Source organism: Paralichthys olivaceus, chromosome 3 (assembly GCF_024713975.1).
Source record: "Paralichthys olivaceus isolate ysfri-2021 chromosome 3, ASM2471397v2, whole genome shotgun sequence".
In the NCBI taxonomy this organism is placed as follows: Eukaryota; Metazoa; Chordata; class Actinopteri; order Pleuronectiformes; family Paralichthyidae; genus Paralichthys; species Paralichthys olivaceus.
The window spans coordinates 20,497,870-20,517,260 of record NC_091095.1 but is presented as its reverse complement, the minus strand read 5'-3'; the positions used below and the strand labels follow the sequence as shown (position 1 = coordinate 20,517,260).

Sequence of the window (19,391 nt, the reverse complement as noted above, 5' to 3'; positions counted from 1 at the left end):
TGTTTAGTTATGTTTGCAGTGAGGGACTCCTCTCATCCTGAAACTGGATTGGCAGCAGAACAAACACCCCCTGCTGACGTAATTGCGTCTGTACACTTCAGATTAAAACGTCTGAACGTTCTACTAGTTCCAATGTTTGTGACAGAATGAGTTGAAATAAGACAAAAAATCTAATCTAACTCACATATGTTTATTGTTCCGTTGTTTTTGCCTTACAACACCTCCCTGAAGGTGCAGACTTACTGCAGAATCTTATTTTGAAAAGCAAAGAGCCACCCGGAAGCACATGTCATGCCTGCTCATGAATGTTTTACAGGATCGAACTGTGGCACTAACAGATCGACTGTGCCCACATGTCAGGTTTAACCAGAGCAATGTCCAGTAAGTTCTCTGCTGCGAGCTATGATGTGTGTTGTACTGTGTCTTACTGTGTCTGCAGTGTCAAACTAACCTAGAATAAAGATGGTGGACTCATGTGTTGTAGCTGTGATTCTCTCACGGTTGTTTGGTGTTTGTCAGAGTTCCGTCTGGCGGTGGTGCAGCTGCAGGTGAGCGGTGTGAAGGCGGAGAACCTGAGCAGAGCCCGGAGGCTGGTGAAGGAGGCGGCGGGTCGGGACAGTCAGGTGGTGCTGCTGCCGGTGAGCAGGAGGAGCAGGAGGAGGCTGCCTCACAGCTGACTAGATTTAAAGTGTTAGTGATTGTTGTATTCCTTCTTCTGGTCCGTGCAGCACTTATTTTAGAGCACAGAACGAGATGGTGAATGCCCCTTGTTTAATTCAAGGTCTTCCACACCAGGGTTATGGTAGCTTGCCAAGCACCAGCAGATGTTAGGCGTCATCAGGTAGTTCAGCTTTTTATTCACAAGACACCCTCTTCTAAGGCAGGCTCACCACAGGCTGATCAGACCTGGGTGTGTGTCCCTAACATCTTGGGGCCCAGTTGGGATCTTTCCTCCAGAGCCATTGGCTGCAGCGCTCTACAGTCTGGGGTGTTTATTTAATGGTCTGTGGATTCCCAGAGCTCAGAGCAACATGATGTGGATGTTGCAACAAAATCCCTGAAGCCAACATTCACTGGCAGACTGTTGCTTTCCAGCCTTGTTGCTCTTCCTCAGATGCCAGCATTGCAGGTCATAGGGTGGTGGTAACAATGTGTGATGAGACTATAAGCTGCTGGCATACATCAACCAGCATTTCCCAGTCTGTGGCTTACTCCTCGGTAGAGGAGGTCTTCTCTGTCCCTGCCCCCCTTCTCAGACAAGATGTATCAAATATCAAACTCCACATGACAGTCTGAGTCCAGGATTCAAGTCACATCTCATCTCTTGCTGTAAAACCGATGCTCTCTCTCTCTACTTGGTTTTAAACACAGGAATGCTTCAATTCTCCGTATGGAACCAGCTTCTTCTCTTCCTATGCTGAGCGGATCCCAGGAGAGTCCACCCAGGTGCTGTCAGAGGCAGCCAAGGAGAACAAGGTGTATCTGGTGGGAGGTAAGGAACCATATGTTACTGTACAACGTACAACTTTTCTTCAGAGTAAAAACACAGTTGTTTGTTGCTGACATGCTTTATATTGAGCTGAATTACAGAGCTTTTATTTTGAAAAGTTGTGAACTTGAATCTGAAGATTGTGTTGATTGTTTAACAGACCTCTCGAATATGTGATGTATGAAAAAGTAACACCAGCTGAGTAAATCATTCAAACTTATATAAGAACAACACAAGTGAACAGTGATAACTTCATTGCAGATAAACCAGGCAGAATGAACACAAAGTTTTCTCACTTCACTCTGCACACAACATCCAGCACACAAACAATAAAATTGACAGTACATTGTAGAACTGTTGGAGGAGGAGTCACTAATGACAAGGAATAATTCTGAAGTAGCTCTGGGACATGATTGTGGCATCCTTAAGGAGGAAGTGTGTGATGTAATGTATTTGCATAAACCATGTGAGTCTGTGTTGGCCAGGTTCAATCCCTGAGGAGGATGGAGGGAAGTTGTATAACAGCTGTACAGTGTTCGGGCCTGATGGAGAGCTGATTCTCAAACACAGAAAGGTGTGTGTGCATTGACTACACATTTTTTTGTTTGTCATTTGTTTAAAGTGAGATTATAGCAGGACATCAACAACATCATCTTCATCTCTCAATGTTTTCTTTGTCAAGATTCACCTCTTTGACATCGACGTCCCGGGAAAGATTCGCTTCCAGGAGTCAGAGACGCTGAGTCCAGGCAACAGTTTGTCAATGTTTGAAACGCGTGAGTGACGTCTGCTGACCGTGTCTTCGCTCCCTGCAGCTGGATGAGCTTTGATGCGCTTGCTTTCTCTGTGTTTTCGCCCTGCAGCGTTCTGTAAAGTCGGCGTGGGGATATGCTACGACATCAGGTTTGCAGAGCTGGCGCAGCTCTACAGCAGGAGAGGTGAGCGGCTGAAGTGACGGCTCGTATGTCATGAGTTCAGTGTTGTGTTATTTAGCTGAGTGAGCGTGTCCTGCGGTCCTCAGGCTGTCAGCTGCTCGTCTACCCCGGAGCCTTCAACATGACGACTGGCCCAGCGCACTGGGAGCTCCTGCAGAGGGGGAGGTCAGACTCACACTCCCAGTCACCACCCAAAACCATGAAGTCAAAATACATTTCATATTTGCTCTTGAAAACTTATTTTTTCCTGTAAAACCTCTGTCTTCAAAAAAAGGATAACTCTTTATTTTAACGAAATGTGAACAGCAGTACACCCCTAGACTTATTACCTCTTTATATACAGTCTATGCTTATTGCACACGTTTTCCAGAAGACGCTCATCGACACGCTCCACAAGGAGGGGGAGCCACTGAAGGAAATTGTTGAGAGGGCTGGCTGTTCACAGAGAGAGTTATTTGTGTCGTATAAATCCTTTTTCAATTGTATAATATTTTAAGATACTGTATTTTTGATTTACATGAACTGTAAGCAATAATCATCTAAATAGAAACTGAAAAAGGTTTCTAATATTTCACCCTATGTGTAATTTCTCAAATATACGAAAGTTTCACTTTTTGAATTTAATTATAAAACAATAAACATTTCCATGATATTACATTTTTCTGCATTGCACTTGTGTATCATATGAGCTGTTAATAATACCACGACTTGCACTGCTGTAACGTTGTTGTCTTCCATGCAGGGCGGTTGATAACCAAGTGTACGTGGCCACAGCTTCACCTGCCAGAGATGAGACCGCTTCATACGTGGCCTGGGGTCACAGCACTGTTGTAAACCCATGGTGAGAAACGAGAGAAGATATGGGGTCGTGTTATGTGATAAGGAAGAGAGGAAAGTAAGGAGAGTAGAATAAGTAGTGAGAGGAAGCTAGAGAGGGAGCTGTGACTGACAGACAGGGGTGCGTGCTTGCGTGCGTGCGTGCGTGTGTGTGTGTGTGTGAGAGAGACAGAGGGAGTAACTGTGAGAGTGTATTAGTATCCATCATTCATATGAAGGACTAAAGAGTACCTTTTAAAATGTACTGCAGTAGACTGGAAACTGGCATCAAGTGTAAATACTCATGAGCCTCAAATGCTACTTAAACACAGTAGTGTAGTAAATCTATTTTACTATGACTCCCCACCACCACAGTCATGTCTCACCTTCTCCTCCCTGTATTTGGATATTTTTAGATGTTGCAGTATTGTGATTTTTTTTTTCAACCTGTCATTGCAGGGGAGAAGTGATATCCAAGGCGGGAGCAGAGGAGGGTGTGATATACGCTGATATAGGTGAGTGGAAGAGCAGTCGGATTGTGTTGATCAGTAGAATTACAAATGCACACTAAACAATCAAAGTCACAGTCGCTGCAGTCTGACGACGTCTTGTTTACGAGCTGCACAATGGCACAGATGATAATGATGATTATATCTTGATGATAAGGCAGTGAAGCATCTCACCACTTTGTTTTGGTGTTGGCTCAGTATCTCTGACAGCCTCAGGGTGTCCCATCATCACGCATTGTGTGTGAAACATCTTTGATCATGTGCTCATGTCAGTGATGTAAACAAAACTTTAAAATGTTCACTTTTTATATAGATTGTTCAAAAGCAGGTGTTGATTCAATTTTGTTGTAACGACCCTTTCTAGGGTCACTCAGGGGAGCACATGTCTCCGCCAAGGCCCAGCAGTTCCCTCAAATTTAAATTCACTAGATCCAGATTTTGATTTGGATCTGCACCAAATTTCACACACTCATAAATATCAGTCCTCTAAAAACATTTTTTCATCAAGATCAATGAATCACTCAGAAAGCAAGGAAAATGTTGCAAAAGAAAAGTGAAAACAAAATGACTACATCTGACCCCTTTTCCAGATCGGCATCAACATTAAATAGGTTCTTTCCTAACCCTTTAAACATCCTTCCAACAAGTTTTGTGGTAATCTGTTTGGTCGTTTTTGCGTAATCCTGCTTAATAACAGACAGAGACAGACAATCATTATGTGCTTGGTGTGATGACACAGCTGCAAGACCACAGGCTGCAGACGTCTGCTCCACAGGAGCAGTACATGCAGAGCAGATGTATTGGATCACACACACTATTGTTTCCACTTCTCTTTACTTTGTGAGTCTGCATTTAATTTGTGTCACCTGTCCCCAGACCTGCAGCGTTTGGCCGACATCCGGCAGCAGATCCCGATCACGGCTCAGCGTCGCAATGACCTCTACACGGTGTCGTCTGTGCAGGAGGGATAGAGCTGAACGCCACAACCTCAAGAAATCAGGTGCAAAGACACCGAATGCAAACTGTGCATCAGACTTCTGCTGCGACCCGTAGTCTTCCTCCAGTTAGTCAGGAGATGCAGCTGGGACGGCCATCGATTGACTGAGTCCCAATGATTTCAGCGCAGTAATCTTGCCGACGTCTTACAGACGGAACTGTGATTACACTTTTTGTATAGTCAACTGAAATAAGTTGATCAACAGGAAATTGAGGTCATATATAATTTATGGTTACAGATGATGTAATGTGAAAACTCCCCCGATTATTTGTAATGGTTCAGGAAAGACATTTGGATTAGTCAGTAATATTCTAGATTGCAGCTTCATTTTAATGTCATTGTATGTTACTGGAATTTATCCAATTATTTTCTCTTCTTTTCTTTAATATTTCATCCATTTTGCTTAATTTTAACTCATGAAACAGCTTTGGTGATCTTCAGAGATCTGAAATGTCGCTGTCATATTTTCTGTCACGATTAAAAAACATGAATACATCCGTGAGGTGAAATTGAAGAGCACCAGGTTTGAGATTGTGAATCTTTAATAAATCATCTCCCCGTGAGAAAAGAGTAAAGGTGAGTCCAGTAAACATGAAACAGGGTTACAGATAGTGAAGAGGTGAGATGAGCTGAGTAACTTTACTTATATCTACATAATCTATTTTAACCCACTCCTACACACACACACACACTCACACAGGTTTGTGCAGCTATACTTATTTGGACTTTCCTATCTCACCCCCTGACTTTAACCAGGAGTTCAGAACTGTCAAGGCTTTAGTCCCCATGAGGTCTACTGGTCCTGAGTGTTCATGCTGGATACCTAAGGAGTTGAAAAAATCAAGTAGACAGACAACAATTGTGTACAAATCAGTGCTTTGTTGCCTCCAGCTGTTAAAGTGTCACTTTAGGAGGATTTTAAACATCAGTCTCTTTGGACACTGGCTTCATGTCCTCTGTCTCCTCCTCGTTCTGGTGTTCCCTGTCATACACTGGAGACAACAAACATTCATTCAGGTTTTCAGTAATCACAAAATCACAGTAAACTGGGGTTCACCTCTGTGAATGATTTAAGTTATACAGTTATGTATTTAGTGCCTTTTCCTCACCGGGAAAAGTGTCCACAACAGAAACTGTGCTCCCAATCAACCAGGACAGAGTTAAGGTCAACTTAATATCCAAAATACATTCTCTTCTCACGTTCTCATTATAGGGAAGGATGGGAAATACTGTTCTTTAAAATTGAGGTTTTGAGGTCAAGTTATGAAAAGGGATACTTTCATCCACTCATCTGATAATAAATCAGCTGCAATGTGTTGTAAAAGTTGACATCTGAAGTGGAAATTTACAGAAAAATACAATAATCTGAAGAGATCAAATGTGACAAATGTCAAAGTGAAAGGTCTTTGATGAGCGAGGACCATATTGTGCCATTATCCTGTTTCCACTGGAGCACTGCAGGTAATGTATCCAGGATGTTTACACAAAACAAAACCAGGGTAGTGGCTCACACATATACTCAGTTAATGAAGTATGTAGGTTTCAGCCCAACAACACGCCACCAGCAGATGAAACCTACCTCTGCTCAGCTGATGTTTACGGAACGCCTTCTTCTTCCGCTTATTTATTCTGTCCAGGTGGATCTGATAGCCCACTCCCACTATCACCATGATGCCCACCACCACACAGAGAGCGGTGCTGAAGATCCACATGGCCTCTGACGCTCGTCTGTTCAGCGGGCGGCTCTTCACGCCATCTGATCACCATGGGAGCCACAGAGAAGTGTAAACATTGGAGTTTCAGTTCTGGAGGCAGAAACTCTCTACGTTTAAGAGTTTGCTTAAAACCTTTGTTTTTGATAAAGCTTATAGTTAGAGCTGGTTCACGTCCGTCTTACATGTCACACATACATGAATGCAAAGCAAATACCGCAGGTCAAAGTTCACCAAAGTTGAACTCAATGCAAAGCAACACACAAGAAGCAAATGTTCACCTCCTCGCTCACACTGATTGGAAGTGAACAGGAGGCGAAGGTGTGACTGAAACATCATCGTGTGTGTGATTGGCCCTCTTCCTCTCATTAATGTCTCATCAACACATTACTGACTTGATCCTTTACCGGAGACCTTGTGCTTTATGATTGCAGATCCAGGATTGTAGCTGTGAACCATAGACTATATGAAGCTGTGAACGCATCGTGGATCATGGTCGTGGATCATGATTACAACTAGATTGTTTAGATATACAATATACCTACTCACATATTACTGGCCATGCCCCTCTTTCATTATAATTGTCATTACTATGCCCTTCATCTCTGTCAGACATTTTCTTCTGTATAAATACTTTAAAAACATTGATACATCTCTCCATTTATGTTAGTCTTTTCTAATGAATGTTGTAAATAACATTTTTTTATGTGCTCCGTTATACTCAACATCTATAGCTCTTCAGTTCGTCCTGGGAGAGGGATCCCTCATACATGTATGCGACTCTCTCTGAGGTTCAAAGTTTCCTCCTCTAGCAGAGGATGTGACACCTTGTCAAGCCCCTTTGAGGCAAATTGTGATTGGTGAATAAGGGCTATAACATAAAATTTGATCAATTGATTAGTAACTCACAGCTCGTGGAGGTCAAGTTCTGGTTCATGGACAGGTTCTCTATCATGCACGACACTCTGGAGTCTTTGGAAATGTTGACCGTCAGGTGGCTGGTGATGTTGTAGAGATGGGAGTCGGGGAGTGATGTGGTCAGGGTCCTCACTGACCCTTCGGGGGGCTTCTTGGTGTCGTTGATGAGCCAGTAGACAGCAGGTTCAGGGAAACCACCAGTGGAGTGACACGAGAAGGCTGTCTCCTCTCCCTGCTCTGCCTCCCCCCTGTGCACCAGTGGGGGACTGAAACTGGCTGCAAACAGCCATCAGACACTGAGTTAGTTTCAGTCAACACCCCTTGAATATCTTTCAGTCTGTTTATGCACACGTTTGGTCTGAAGTATGTTTTTTGGTCATTTAAGTTTAGAATTTTTCTGGTATCACACCTGTAAATTTGTTGACTACTTGCACTGTCACCCTAGAAACACACTTTAACTTATGCACAATATGAATGGTTTTGATTTTAGTTAAAATTGTATTTTCTTTCATTTAATTTTTAGCATTTTTCTTTCTCTATCTATTTATGGATATATGTATCTATTGATCTATTCATCCATCCATCAATCACTGACCTGCTATTCTGAGACACACAGTGCACACGGCTGCACTTTGATTCCCCTCTGAGACGATGAACAGACTATAGTAGGTGTTGTCCTCTTTGGGATCCACTGTGGGCAGCAGCAGGGACATGTTTCCAGTCAGAGCAGCGTCAGCAGGGACAACAGCACTGTCTCTGCTCCATCTGTCCCACTGTCCATCCTCTCCCCAGTCTGATCTGAGCACCACCTCCTCCCCTCTCCTCCACTCGATGGACACATTCACAGAGGTGGATATGTTAGGGTAGATGCAGGGCAGTGACACCGGCCGGCCTACTATGCCGAGGACACAGTCTGGGTCTGTGAACAGAGGAGTGGAGCAGCACAGTGAGTTTCAGTGACAGCACTCCATTCAATGTCTTGATGTCCACCACCACACAGAGTCAACTCACCCAGACAGGAGCAGACAGTGATGAAGCTGAGCAGCAGTCCTGGACGACACAGTGTCACCGGCATGGCAAGACACAAAAACACCTCAAATATATGTTCTCCTCTTAATTCACAGAACAAACATACATCTGTTCTTAAATTATGAAACTATCTGCCTCAGTCTCTCCGCTAATTCACATTATCTCACACGCTGAAAGAATTCACTTTCAGTCATGTTGTGGCTTGCTGAGCCATACCTGGATTTCCTCCTTTCTCTCTCTCTCTCTCTCTCTCTCCTTCCGTCTCTTTTTACTCACTCTATCCTTTAGTTTAAATGACCTTTGGCACCGTCAACAGGGTTTTAAAAGCGAAAGGATTCCCAGGCAAGATGTAAAAAGACTTAAAATCCGGAGCCTACAAAGTTTCCAGAGGCACAGACCTTGTTGGGAGCCACTGTGTGGAGATCAGTCCGACCTGTTTGACTTCTTTTTAGAGTCTCTCCCTCTCTCTCTCTCTCTCTCTCTCTCACACACACACACACACCCATAGCCCACGGTTGTGATGACGACAGTTTGATATGACACCGACACAGCTTCAAACAATGAGTGTGAGACAGGCAGGCCTGTTGGTAAATGTTTAACTCTTTTAACAACATACATCAATGTGATTTAGTCCTGTATGATATTAAAAGTAATGTTTAAAATGATGTTTAAATTTAGATTTAATGTAGGATATATTGCTGACACAACGGTAACATTAGCTACTGAAGTTGTTTGATATCCACACAAAAAAGGAGAGAGCTGTTTATTTGACAACATCAGGAGCTAATGTGTCACCCAAAATAAAAGTATCACACTAGAAAAGACTAAACTTTTTAAAAAAAATATTCCCCTCAACATAATTTTGAATGAAATGAAAATATTTGTCCTTCAAGTCTAATGTGCCCAAAGTCTCCCTAATTAAGTTTTTTTTTTTTACATTTCACACAGATACTATCCATGCAATAAATTCATTTATAATGTTTTACCTGAGGTTTCCATTTTTATGATCATTTTCCCACATTTAGGAGTAAATCTTATTTATATTATGAGACATTTAAGATCTTTTTTATACATAGAGTCTGACTAAATTGAGTTTAATAACTTTAAAATTGATGTTTCTTTTGAGGATTTCCTCTCTTTTTTCTGTCTCACTTTCTCTTCCTCTCTTGTATGATTCATTTCTGCTTGTCTAGTTGTTAAACTTTAAATTTTTCTCTCTCTCCTCTACTGTTTGTTTTTTCTTATATGTAATAAATGTAAGTTATGATTTTAATAAATTTGGTTAATTAAAAAAACCTGTGGTCCACCAGGAGGTCGGACAATGTTCTGTACCTGTGACACGATGTATGTGAGTAAAACCAATAGACATGAATGCTTTTTGTGTTAAAATAAATGTCATACAACTTTATTTAAAAACTTGTATATATGCAAACATTGTAGAAATGTGGTTGAAACAGAATAATCAACTAAAATAAAATAAACAGACATGTAAATGTTAGTTAGAAAAAAGAAAACAGTAGTATGTATATATAAAGAAGACAAAAGAAAACAGCTGCTTTAGTGTCTATAAGCTTTAGAGTCTTTATATTGTATATATATATTGTTAGATGAATAGAGAAATAAAATGGTGAGGCCAAAATAACACAGGAAATGACGTGAGGAAGAAGCAGGCATACACTTGTTCTTCCTCAGCTGAGACTGTCAGGAAACCTCTCCCTCCCAAACTGTGACTAATGCTTCCTCCAGTGAGATTTACCAACCAAACACAAACTCACAACCAGAACTACAAGCATGAACACGATCACATCCACACACACCAGCACCGGCAGCTTAATAAGTGAAGGTTTAAAGCGCAGCCTGACAGGAAGAGCTGCCTACAAGTCACAAAGCAGGGCTAAGTGACTCTGTAACAACACGGGCTGGGGAGTAACATGCTACCTATTAGCATCATGCAGCTAACATGTAGCTGTAGGTGTGTGTGTGCGGTGTGAAGTGGAAACACACTTTAAAGTAGTGCGTCTGAAAACCTTCCTGCGACAGGGGGGGGCAGTGTGAGCCCTCCGCGCTGCTGCCAGCCTGCAGCATGCAAACAGAAGAAGAAGAAGAAGGAACCAGCAGGGTGACCTGCCATGGTCAGTGTGTTTAGTTTAGGTAGTTCAGAGGTTAGAGTGAGGTTGAGCTGCTGATGGCAGCACTGAGCAGGATCTGTTCAGGGCTAGGACCCTGCACACTGAGCTGCCACAGAGCAGCAGCAGCAGCAGCAGCCTGCTCTCTGCTCCACACACCTCAACATGCACACACCGCCAACACCTGCAAACTACGGGGGCCGAGAGCTGCGCCCACCCTGCAGGCCAGAGCTGTCACACTGTGGGCCCGCAGGTTGAAGAGAGAGGATGGACAGCACACAGGCTTCACAGAGGAGGAGGAGGAGGATGAAGATTACATCGAGGACAGTGAGGTGGAGGAGCTTTTCCAGCAGCAGGGTCCTGAAGGCATCACAGGGGGACAACACAGGGTCTTCATCGTCCAGCCTGATGTGAAGTGGGGCAGCAGGAAGCAGCATCTGACCACAGGTAACAACACTGTATAGAGGTGTGAGAGTTTTCACTGTAAAGTTCTGAACCTGTAAATGCTCAACTATTTACACTTTTACAGCAATACAAAGGATTTTCAACCATTACAGAGTATTAATATATATATATATATATATATATATATATATATATATATATATATATATATATTAATACTCAGTCATGCCCACCTGCAGAACAGTAGCGCCTCCACATGCTCCAGATGACACTGTGGTTGGTGTTCCACGTTCTGGGCTGCAACCTCGTCCATTTGCATGCTCAGGCTCTGGCAGTGGTGAAGTGGATGAACAGAGATAACGTTGTCATATTATTGGAATATAGAATGTAGTTGAATATTCTTCTCTGTGATCTGCTTTTCTCTGCAGCCGAGCTGATGATGGCCGAGGCCGTGGGGCTCGTCAACACTTTAGACAGCTGGAGAGTGGTGGACAAGATCATCCTCTCCACCAAGACACCAGAGAAGAAGAGGATCTTTGGCAAAGGCAACTTCCAGTCCCTCACAGGTACCATCCACTCTCAGTGTCCACCTGTGGATCTATGCACTGATCCAACTGCTGTGACTTCATCAAACTCATCTGTGCTTCCACCCCCTTTAGAGAAAATCAGACAAACAGCCGGAATCACCGCTGTGTTTGTGAATGTTGAGCGTCTGTCCCCTTTGTCTGAGGTGAGTCTTTGAAAATCCTCCGGGCTGCAGACACAAAGGCTTCGTGCACTCATGCTGGTTTATCATCCACACAGAGGGAGTTTCAGGAAGCGTGGGGAGTTAAAGTCTTTGACAGATACTCAGTGGTCCTTCACATCTTCCGCTGCAACGCCAGAACCAAAGAGGCCAAGTTACAGATCTCTCTGGCAGAGATTCCCTTGTTACGGTAACTTTTTTCTCAGTTATATAAAATTGAATTCAATACTAGGTAATACATTTCTTGTTGAAAATGTGGTGAGAATGCTAAGTTGCTGATCGAAGGCATGCGATGATGTCACCACTCTAGAAGCCTCCCATGAATACAATCAATATAAAATCCAAAAATGCAGGAAAATAATAAGGAGTTGAAAAAAGAAAAACGAGAGCAGGAATGTCCTTGTGAGGGGAATATCTGAGCGTGTCTGTAGACGGATGATGTCTTAACCAGAAGTATTTATTCTCAATAACGTAGGCATCAGGGAGACCAGGCTGATGAGCCTCACAGACAGTAAACAAGTTAACAGTTGTTTTGCCATCACCACAAATCTAAAGTAGATTTTAATGTCACAGTGGCCAAGGGGACTCAGTGTTATAATAGTATTATCTGGTGGATTTAGTTAATCTTCCTTCACTCTATGTCATCCTGGGTTAGGGAGATGATGCATAATAAGTGAAACACTAAATAAGAAAATAAGAATCAAACATAAACCGAATTTCGTGTTTTGTAAGTTTGTACAGAAGAAGAAAAACAACTTGAAAATGCATTTCCTGAATCAAGGTGAAAATGTGCGATCGTAGAATAATAAAGAAAAAGGAAAACTATAGTACACCTGCTGTGTCAACATCAAAACTCATTACTTTATTTAGTGTAAGGAACTTGATTTGAACAATTTAGACAAATACAACAATCACAACACAATCATGACTGTAGTTAGTTAATTATTATCTATGTGACATATAACTAGGATACAAATTAAAATACAGAACATTCAACACAACCAGCATCAGGATGTTGAAGGGAGGAGGTGGGGATGGATGTTCAGTACATGGATGAAGGTAAGAAGAAAAACTAGTTGTGGCCCTTCATACGTTACAGGGGGTGTGGTTGTAGTAGCAGGTGTGTGTTGCGTCCTCAGCTGTTTGAACACTCTTTGTATCACTGGCAGATCTCGTTTGAAAAATGAAATGGAAAACATGGATCAGCAAGGTGGAGGATCGAGATACATCGGAGGTTCAGGTACTCTGTCATTGCCGCACCTGAGTGGTAAACCACAGCTTGAACAGTAGCTGAGCTGCCTGGGTAGAACAACACTTGGTATTTGCTCCTCACAGGTGAGACACTGTTTGAGGTCCAGCAGAGGCTGCTGAAGGAGCGCGAGATAAAGATTCGCTCAGCACTGGAAAAACTGCGCAGGAAGAGGCACCTGCTGCGTTCTCAGCGCAAACGTAATGAGTTCCCCATCGTCTCTGTGTTGGGGTACACAAACTGTGGTGAGACTGGGAACACTCTCTCTCACACACACACACCAGGTCAAGCTAAACAATATTCCAGTGCTGTAGGTATTTTTCTCCCGTTGTCTGCTCAGGGAAAACCACTCTGATCAAAGCTCTGACTGGTGACAGCGGTCTCCAGCCCAGAAACCAACTCTTCGCCACCCTGGATGTCACCGTCCATGCCGGCCAGCTTCCCAGCCGCATGACCGTTCTGTACGTGGACACCATCGGCTTCCTGTCCCAGCTGCCCCATCAGCTCATCGACTCCTTCTCTGCCACCCTGGACGATATCAAGCACTCTGTATGTACCTCAGGCTCACATCACTGTGTGATGAGAGGCTTTTGTTCACATTTAAAGTAAAAAAAAACTCCTCATAGTCGATTGTGTAAAGTCTATGCACGTCTCGCTCACATTTCCAGGATCTGTTGATTCACGTCAGAGACATAAGTCATCCGGAGGCGGCGAATCAGAAGGTGAACGTACTGAATGTCCTCAAGAACCTCAAGGTCCCCGACAGGCTGATGAACTCCATGAAAGAAGTCCACAATAAAACTGACCTTGTGAACAAGTAACAGCAAAAAATCCTGTTTCACCTCCGAGTTTTTCCACATCTATTTTGTAGACTTCCACAATAAGCTCAAGGACATTAGTGATATGGTGGGTTACTTCTCAAAAGCAAGACCTTGCATCTAAAAGCAACAGATGTTGACTCCAGCAACTGAATTTCAGGGATAAAATGCCATATCAATACTCAAACTCATCATCATTTCTTTAACATGATTTTATTCACCAGTTGTTCTTATGTGAATGGGATTGAGCCAATTAGGAAGAAAAACTCTAAATCTCTTTTATAATCATTCTCAGCTATCAGTCTGCGGAGCCTGAGGCACTGCCCGTATCTGCCCTGCGAGAGCGAGGCCTAGACGAGCTGAAGAAGGTAGTGGAAGAAGAGATCGTCAACTCGACGGGGAAACACATTTTAGATCTGCAAGTCAACCTCAGCACTTCTCAATTGAGGTGTGAGCTGCTTTTCTCACTTTTTAATGTTTAAAATAACAAATCATCTGTAAGTAAATGTGCATCCTCATCCACAGCTGGCTTTACAAAGAGGCAGCCGTTCAGGACGTGCAGGTGAACGCAGACGACGGCTCGGCTGTCGTCAAGGTTCTCATCAGCACCGCTGCTTATGGACGCTACAAGAAACTGTTCACGGGCAGATAGCAAAGTACAGAGGAGAGTGAACCTTCTTCTTTGACAGCAGCTCAGGATAACTTGATGTTCCATGTGGGTAAACAAAAAACTACACCACAAATGTCAAAATGTTTAATTGTACAGCGCATTAAAATGAAAAGAATGAATATTGTAAAAGAATGATGTGCATTCTTGTAAAAACATATATATAAATTGCACGTTTCAGGAATGGTATTAATTGGGATTTTAAAAAAACACCTTAATTTAAATCAGCAATACAGAAACCGATGACTTCATTCAAAATATATGTTCCTTCCAGTTCAAATTCCAAATTTGGACAAAAGTGCATATACATTGAGAGAGGTATAGAGAAGGGAAAATGAGGTACTTTAGCTGTAGTGGAATAAAATCCCTTCTTATAATTCTTTCTTTATCAAACTTGAATTCTTCCGTACAAGTTTTTGGTTGAGTGCAATGACCAGAGAACAGAGTGGAAGTATCCCTACAAAGTCTCCAGCAATGATGTTCAGGCTCTTGGACTGCGAGCCAGGGATCTGCTCCTCCAGCCACTTCTTCAAACATTCCCAGTTACTGAAAGTCAGCATCCGCAGGGATATCTTCGGATGCATGGCGACATAATACTTCTCGGCCGTCAGGTTTAGGCCGGAGACGAAGAAACCGCCTGAGGAAAAAGTATGTTTGTGAATAAAACGCATCCGGAATAACACTAAATAGGCTAAAAATGTCTCACACTGTACACTTTGAAAGTAACGCTGTTTTCAGACATGCACTGAATTCTCAGAAAAATTCTCTGGTGGGTCTGTATGTGAGAACGCATATGTCTTAGTGACTTTCTCTGAGTTTCTCCTGCCAGCCCCATAGTGAAAACCCAGCAGGATGTCAGAAGGAGCCCATGGGGGAACACAGCAGGAGATTCTCTACAGGATTTAACCGCACACAGAGACTAAGACTCAAATTTTAAAAATAAAAAAGGGACAAATATCTCAGAATGAAAACAAAAATTCATTTCACATAGAAAACACAGAGGAAGAAGTCAAGAGAGCTTTTGGTAAAAAGGGCTGATGTGCTGTAAACAAAAAGACGTGATCTCTGCAGCTGAATTAATGTTGCATCCTGCGTCTACCTGCTGCTCCACGCCTTGCTTGAACACTAGAGATTTCTGTTGTGAATGTGAATGAGCACAGATATGTGAAAGACAAACTCTGGAGAAAGTCCAGACTTAATCGTGCGGACATCCCCCAGAGTTCATGTCTGAAAACGGCTTCGGTTAAACTCACCTGGACGCCCCATATCTTTCTTCCTGTCCAGGTAACTGATCACTCCTTCTGCCGTGCGCTGGTTGGCCCAGTGGTATGGGATGTCAGGCCAGAGCTCCTGATGTCTCATAGCACTCTGGGAGTCATAGGTCAGGATGACTTGGTAACCAGATGCCCACAGGCTCCGCAGGGTAAGGACAGATTCCTGTGGAATGCGGGTTTGATGTGTTAGGCCACAGTGTAGTTTTAAAACCATACAACAACTGTGCAAGGAGAAAGAAAACGAACCGTCCGGGGACAGAGTTTTGAGCCAAACAGCTTCTTCAGGGAAAAAATAAACCTTTCATGACATCTGTCGTCCATTCCCTCAAAATGGCTGCAGTCGAGGATAACAATCTCTTTACGATGAGACTTCAGCCAGGTGGCCACAGACAGCAGTGTTTCCTGTAAAAGAAGAACATGCTGTAGATATTCAATACAACTAAAGCATTTCCATTATTTTCTTGCCAACTTACCAAAACTGTTAGATGAGTGTAAATGATGTGTGTGAAATACAGGTCGCTGGATGAGTCGTTTTGTTTGTGTGCAATGCGGAGATCAAAAAAACGAATCCCCATCGAAAGCTGCTCCTCGATGCCTTTGTCCTGAAAAGAAGAGGAACTCAGTTCTGCATATGTAATTGTATTACATGAGAATTACATATGTTGATTTAAGGTCATTGACATCAATTGTATTGAATTCCAAAATAATGTTGCTACATGTGAGTTCTTTTTAAGGAAGTTATTTAACCCACATTCACAAATCACTGTGGATTTGGGTGAAATGAAACAGTTCTCTAATCATTATCACTTAAAGCTGCAAAAATCAAAGATGATTACACTGACATGAAATGAAATGTGGACCAAATGACTGTGTGTAATATGAATGTGATCACTTTTAATGATCATCCAACTCTGCAGTTCCCCTCAGCTCCACATAGTTTTTAGAGATGAGGTTCACAGAGCAGCATTTAGCAAATGAAGATAATCCGTGAGCACAATCCGTAATCTATTTATTACTTTTTCAGGGTCGCGAGAGGAACAGGAGCCAATCCTGCCAAATGTATCACAGAACTGACAAACAGAGACAAACAACTGTCCACGCTCACATTCAAACCTATGATCAATCTGGAGTCTCCAGATAACCTAATCCCAATCTGCACGTCTTCGTACTTTGAAAGGAAACATGGAAGTAACCTGCAAACTTCACACAGAAAGCGAGGAACCACCATGTAGAGCAAAATGAGGATTAAAAATTGCACTTTTACTTGACAGAAACACCCAAAAATAAATGTTTTCCCTCTGTTGAATGTGTAACTGAGCAACTGTCTACAAAGTTATTCATCGTATCAACTTAAAATGTCAATATGTCAATGTGTTGCTTCACAGCGTGTTTCCACTTGGCCACAGAAATCTGTTAGTGTCCATGTAAAGCTCTGGAAATCTACTAATAGTTAATTCAGTTTGTTTGTTGTTTGTTTTCTGGATAATTTATGACGTCATTGTCGCTGAAACATTAACTGCATCAGTGAACAGTTACAGTTTCGTCCAAATCATATGAGATATGAGGAGTGAGTCACTTGGTTGAACTGAGGATGAAAATCTTGAGCTTTACCCGAACCACACGTTATCATATGTGTTTTCTGTTCTGTCTGATTAGACCTGTTGTTTACAGCAATGCTGGGGATTAGATGAGGTCACCAAACTCTATGTATCTATAGATAGGCCTGTTAGGGTGACAGGCTCAAGTCTCACAGCAGCAACCTATTCACTGCAAACACTTTTGACTTTTTCTTAGTGGCAACAAGAACAAAAAGGAAATGCAGCAATACAATCTTAGTCTCATAATGCTCCTCACACCACTTTGACATTTTACGTATTAGACATATTGCATGTATGTTACTTATCAGATTGTCTGAATTATATTGCTATAAACATATAACATTAAAATGTCAAACATTTCAACTTATAATGTCATATTCGGTAAAATCGGGGAAATCTCATGTTGTAACACATCTTTTCCCTCTAAACATTATACTTTTTCTTTTTCTGTCATGGCAGCATTAGGCTTTCATAACAGTTGTACTGATAGACTTCTAACACCATACATACCTGTGTGGTCGCCCATTTAAGAATGGTAGGTCTGGTTAAGCAGTAGAAAAGTCCATCCACGAACCTGAAGGAGTCGGGCTCAGACCTGACTAGGGGGGAGTTTATGTCCAGGCAGTAACTCATGGCATCGTGGCTCCCTGCATTAACACGTGTGAATCGACACAGCGACGAGTTAAATATAATTCACAAATATGAATACTAATAAAACAAATTCAGTTTAATTTTATGAAAAACATTGAATATACAATCTCCATTGCAGATAAACCAGGTAGGATGAACACAAAGTTGTCTAACTTCACTCTGCACCATAGACTGTGGGTCAAAACTAGCACAATGTTGGACTGATACAGAAAGTCATGGGAGTCCCAGGTGCTGATCTCCGCCCCGCAACATTCATAGACTCACTTCCTCCTTCAACAATTCTCTACAAAATGAAAGCACAACTTTTTTTGGGTTGATTCCATGCTTTACATTGAGTGGACTTTTATTTTGTTGCTGGTTTAATTTTAATTTTATTGTTTTATTTTCAAATGCTGTGAACTTGAGTCTGAAGATTGTTTCAATTGCTTAACAGACTTTTGCCATAGCCAACATACAGTGTATGAACAATTTAACAGCAATTCATTGAATCATTCAAACTCATATATAAACCACAAACACCAACAGTAAAAAAGCACAATTCAGTTTCATTTTATGAAAAAAAATCTTCATTGCATATAAACCAGGTAGGATGAACGTTTTCTAACTTCACTCTGCACCACAGACTGTTTATAAAAAGCTCTGCACACAAACAATAATGTATATTGTAGAAGTGTTTGAAGAGGACTCACTAATGAGAAAATAAGGAAATAATAGTTCTGAAAGTAGCTGCAGACCCAGGACAAGGGAACAGTACATTCCGACAGACAGGTTTAGAACTGGTGCTGCGCTATGTCATCTTGAAGGAATTTCTATGTATGTAATGAACCTTGTGACTCTAATATAGAGGAAGTTTAAAGCTTAACTACTGAAAATCAACCAAATGAATACAGATGATCCTAAAATAATCAATACACAATACAACAATAAAAGTGTGACAAACACAAGCTCATATATAGAAACCTTTAGAAACATAACAAGTCCAAAACGCAGATATTCAGGTACAGATAAAAAGTAGGAAATAAATAAGTGCTGTTTAAATGTGTGAAGGAGTCATCATGAGAGTGTCATATATACCAGGTATGGCCAGGTCTGTGAGCGGGACGTCCCACAGCTGCTCTGGTAAAGCTGACATCCAGTCCTGACAGCTGCTGATGTCCATGTCCCGCAGTCTGAGCAGAGACTCACTGAAACCAGGTCTGAGTCTGAGTTAGACAGATCGAGGAAACCTGCTGAGACCAGACATCCTGTGATCTCGTCTCCTTTCATCGACCACAAGCTGCGGGAGGAGGGAGGAGACATTCACACGTTTCCTGATTCTTCAGTTTAAAAAAAAAGACAACTTTATTGGCAGGAGGATAAACAAACAACGCAGACGTGCGATCTGTCTCAGGGGCGATTCAAGCGAGTTCGGGGGCGATGAGCAAAAAGTCGGCATAATAAACACATCAAATGG

General features: G+C 42.2%; 4 protein-coding genes across 9 annotated transcripts; 2 read left to right on the top strand and 2 right to left on the bottom strand.

The window, feature by feature from the left end:
• The first annotated feature begins 151 nt into the window (after positions 1–151).
• Positions 152–7,102, top strand: nit2 (nitrilase family, member 2). 4 transcript variants are annotated; one of them, XR_011240666.1, is made up of 12 exons: positions 215–381; positions 520–638; positions 1,372–1,492; positions 1,975–2,063; positions 2,172–2,265; positions 2,353–2,427; positions 2,511–2,589; positions 3,167–3,265; positions 3,700–3,755; positions 4,626–4,749; positions 6,384–6,667; positions 6,871–7,102. XR_011240666.1 is itself a non-coding variant. In XM_020080965.2 (11 exons), the coding sequence occupies exons 1-10, from the start codon at positions 287–289 to the stop codon at positions 4,718–4,720; spliced, it is 957 nt and encodes a 318-aa protein (XP_019936524.1). In that variant the 5' UTR covers positions 152–286; the 3' UTR covers positions 4,721–4,749; positions 6,384–7,102. The 4 variants fall into 4 exon arrangements, 3 of the variants coding, with proteins under 3 accessions (XP_019936524.1, XP_019936523.1, XP_019936525.1); XM_020080965.2 differs by having other exon boundaries at positions 152–381; positions 485–638; positions 6,384–7,102; XM_020080964.2 differs by lacking the exons at positions 6,384–6,667; positions 6,871–7,102 and having other exon boundaries at positions 153–381; positions 485–638; positions 4,626–5,241.
• On the bottom strand, positions 5,271–8,864 carry LOC109625645 (ICOS ligand-like). The gene is made up of 5 exons (XM_020080967.2): positions 8,388–8,864; positions 7,972–8,295; positions 7,368–7,652; positions 6,326–6,502; positions 5,271–5,738 (listed from the first exon to the last, which is right to left on the bottom strand). Exons 1-5 carry the CDS (start codon positions 8,449–8,451, stop codon positions 5,665–5,667), a joined length of 924 nt encoding a protein of 307 aa, XP_019936526.1. The 5' UTR covers positions 8,452–8,864; the 3' UTR covers positions 5,271–5,664.
• Positions 8,865–10,305: 1,441 nt separating this feature from the next.
• gtpbp6 (GTP binding protein 6 (putative)) lies at positions 10,306–16,737 on the top strand. 3 transcript variants are annotated; one of them, XR_011240663.1, is made up of 11 exons: positions 10,312–10,978; positions 11,365–11,502; positions 11,596–11,666; positions 11,741–11,871; positions 12,851–12,921; positions 13,017–13,175; positions 13,271–13,479; positions 13,599–13,747; positions 14,044–14,196; positions 14,274–14,463; positions 16,714–16,737. XR_011240663.1 is itself a non-coding variant. In XM_020081409.2 (10 exons), the coding sequence occupies exons 1-10, from the start codon at positions 10,591–10,593 to the stop codon at positions 14,398–14,400; spliced, it is 1,596 nt and encodes a 531-aa protein (XP_019936968.1). In that variant the 5' UTR covers positions 10,306–10,590; the 3' UTR covers positions 14,401–14,537. The 3 variants fall into 3 exon arrangements, 2 of the variants coding, with proteins under 2 accessions (XP_019936968.1, XP_069378510.1); XM_020081409.2 differs by lacking the exon at positions 16,714–16,737 and having other exon boundaries at positions 10,306–10,978; positions 14,274–14,537; XM_069522409.1 differs by lacking the exon at positions 16,714–16,737 and having other exon boundaries at positions 10,337–10,997; positions 11,160–11,502; positions 14,274–14,537.
• Positions 14,489–19,244, bottom strand: LOC109625860 (phosphatidylinositol specific phospholipase C X domain containing 1). The gene is made up of 6 exons (XM_020081410.2): positions 19,013–19,244; positions 17,798–17,934; positions 16,163–16,291; positions 15,936–16,091; positions 15,669–15,852; positions 14,489–15,052 (listed from the first exon to the last, which is right to left on the bottom strand). The coding sequence occupies exons 1-6, from the start codon at positions 19,095–19,097 to the stop codon at positions 14,787–14,789; spliced, it is 957 nt and encodes a 318-aa protein (XP_019936969.2). The 5' UTR covers positions 19,098–19,244; the 3' UTR covers positions 14,489–14,786.
• Positions 19,245–19,391: the final 147 nt, after the last annotated feature.

What these genes read in the sequence shown, in the direction of transcription:
- nit2 (XM_020080965.2), top strand. Translation starts at nt 287, where the DNA reads ATGTCATGCCTGCTCATGAATGTTTTACAGGATCGAACTGTGGCACTA. An exon ending in CAAGGTGTATCTGGTGGGAG is followed by an intron (nt 1,493 to 1,974) that starts GTAAGGAACCAT and finishes TGTGTTGGCCAG; the next exon opens with GTTCAATCCCTGAGGAGGAT. An exon ending in AGCACTGTTGTAAACCCATG is followed by an intron (nt 3,266 to 3,699) that starts GTGAGAAACGAG and finishes CTGTCATTGCAG; the next exon opens with GGGAGAAGTGATATCCAAGG.
- gtpbp6 (XM_020081409.2), top strand. Translation starts at nt 10,591, where the DNA reads ATGGCAGCACTGAGCAGGATCTGTTCAGGGCTAGGACCCTGCACACTG. An exon ending in CAACTTCCAGTCCCTCACAG is followed by an intron (nt 11,503 to 11,595) that starts GTACCATCCACT and finishes CACCCCCTTTAG; the next exon opens with AGAAAATCAGACAAACAGCC. An exon ending in AAAACTGACCTTGTGAACAA is followed by an intron (nt 13,748 to 14,043) that starts GTAACAGCAAAA and finishes AATCATTCTCAG; the next exon opens with CTATCAGTCTGCGGAGCCTG.
- LOC109625860 (XM_020081410.2), bottom strand. Translation starts at nt 19,097, where the DNA reads ATGGACATCAGCAGCTGTCAGGACTGGATGTCAGCTTTACCAGAGCAG. An exon ending in CACAGACCTGGCCATACCTG is followed by an intron (nt 17,935 to 19,012) that starts GTATATATGACA and finishes GTGTTAATGCAG; the next exon opens with GGAGCCACGATGCCATGAGT. An exon ending in CAAAACTCTGTCCCCGGACG is followed by an intron (nt 15,853 to 15,935) that starts GTTCGTTTTCTT and finishes CGCATTCCACAG; the next exon opens with GAATCTGTCCTTACCCTGCG.
- LOC109625645 (XM_020080967.2), bottom strand. Translation starts at nt 8,451, where the DNA reads ATGCCGGTGACACTGTGTCGTCCAGGACTGCTGCTCAGCTTCATCACT. An exon ending in TGTGTGTCTCAGAATAGCAG is followed by an intron (nt 7,653 to 7,971) that starts GTCAGTGATTGA and finishes GGCTGTTTGCAG; the next exon opens with CCAGTTTCAGTCCCCCACTG. An exon ending in TAAACATCAGCTGAGCAGAG is followed by an intron (nt 5,739 to 6,325) that starts GTAGGTTTCATC and finishes TGTTGTCTCCAG; the next exon opens with TGTATGACAGGGAACACCAG.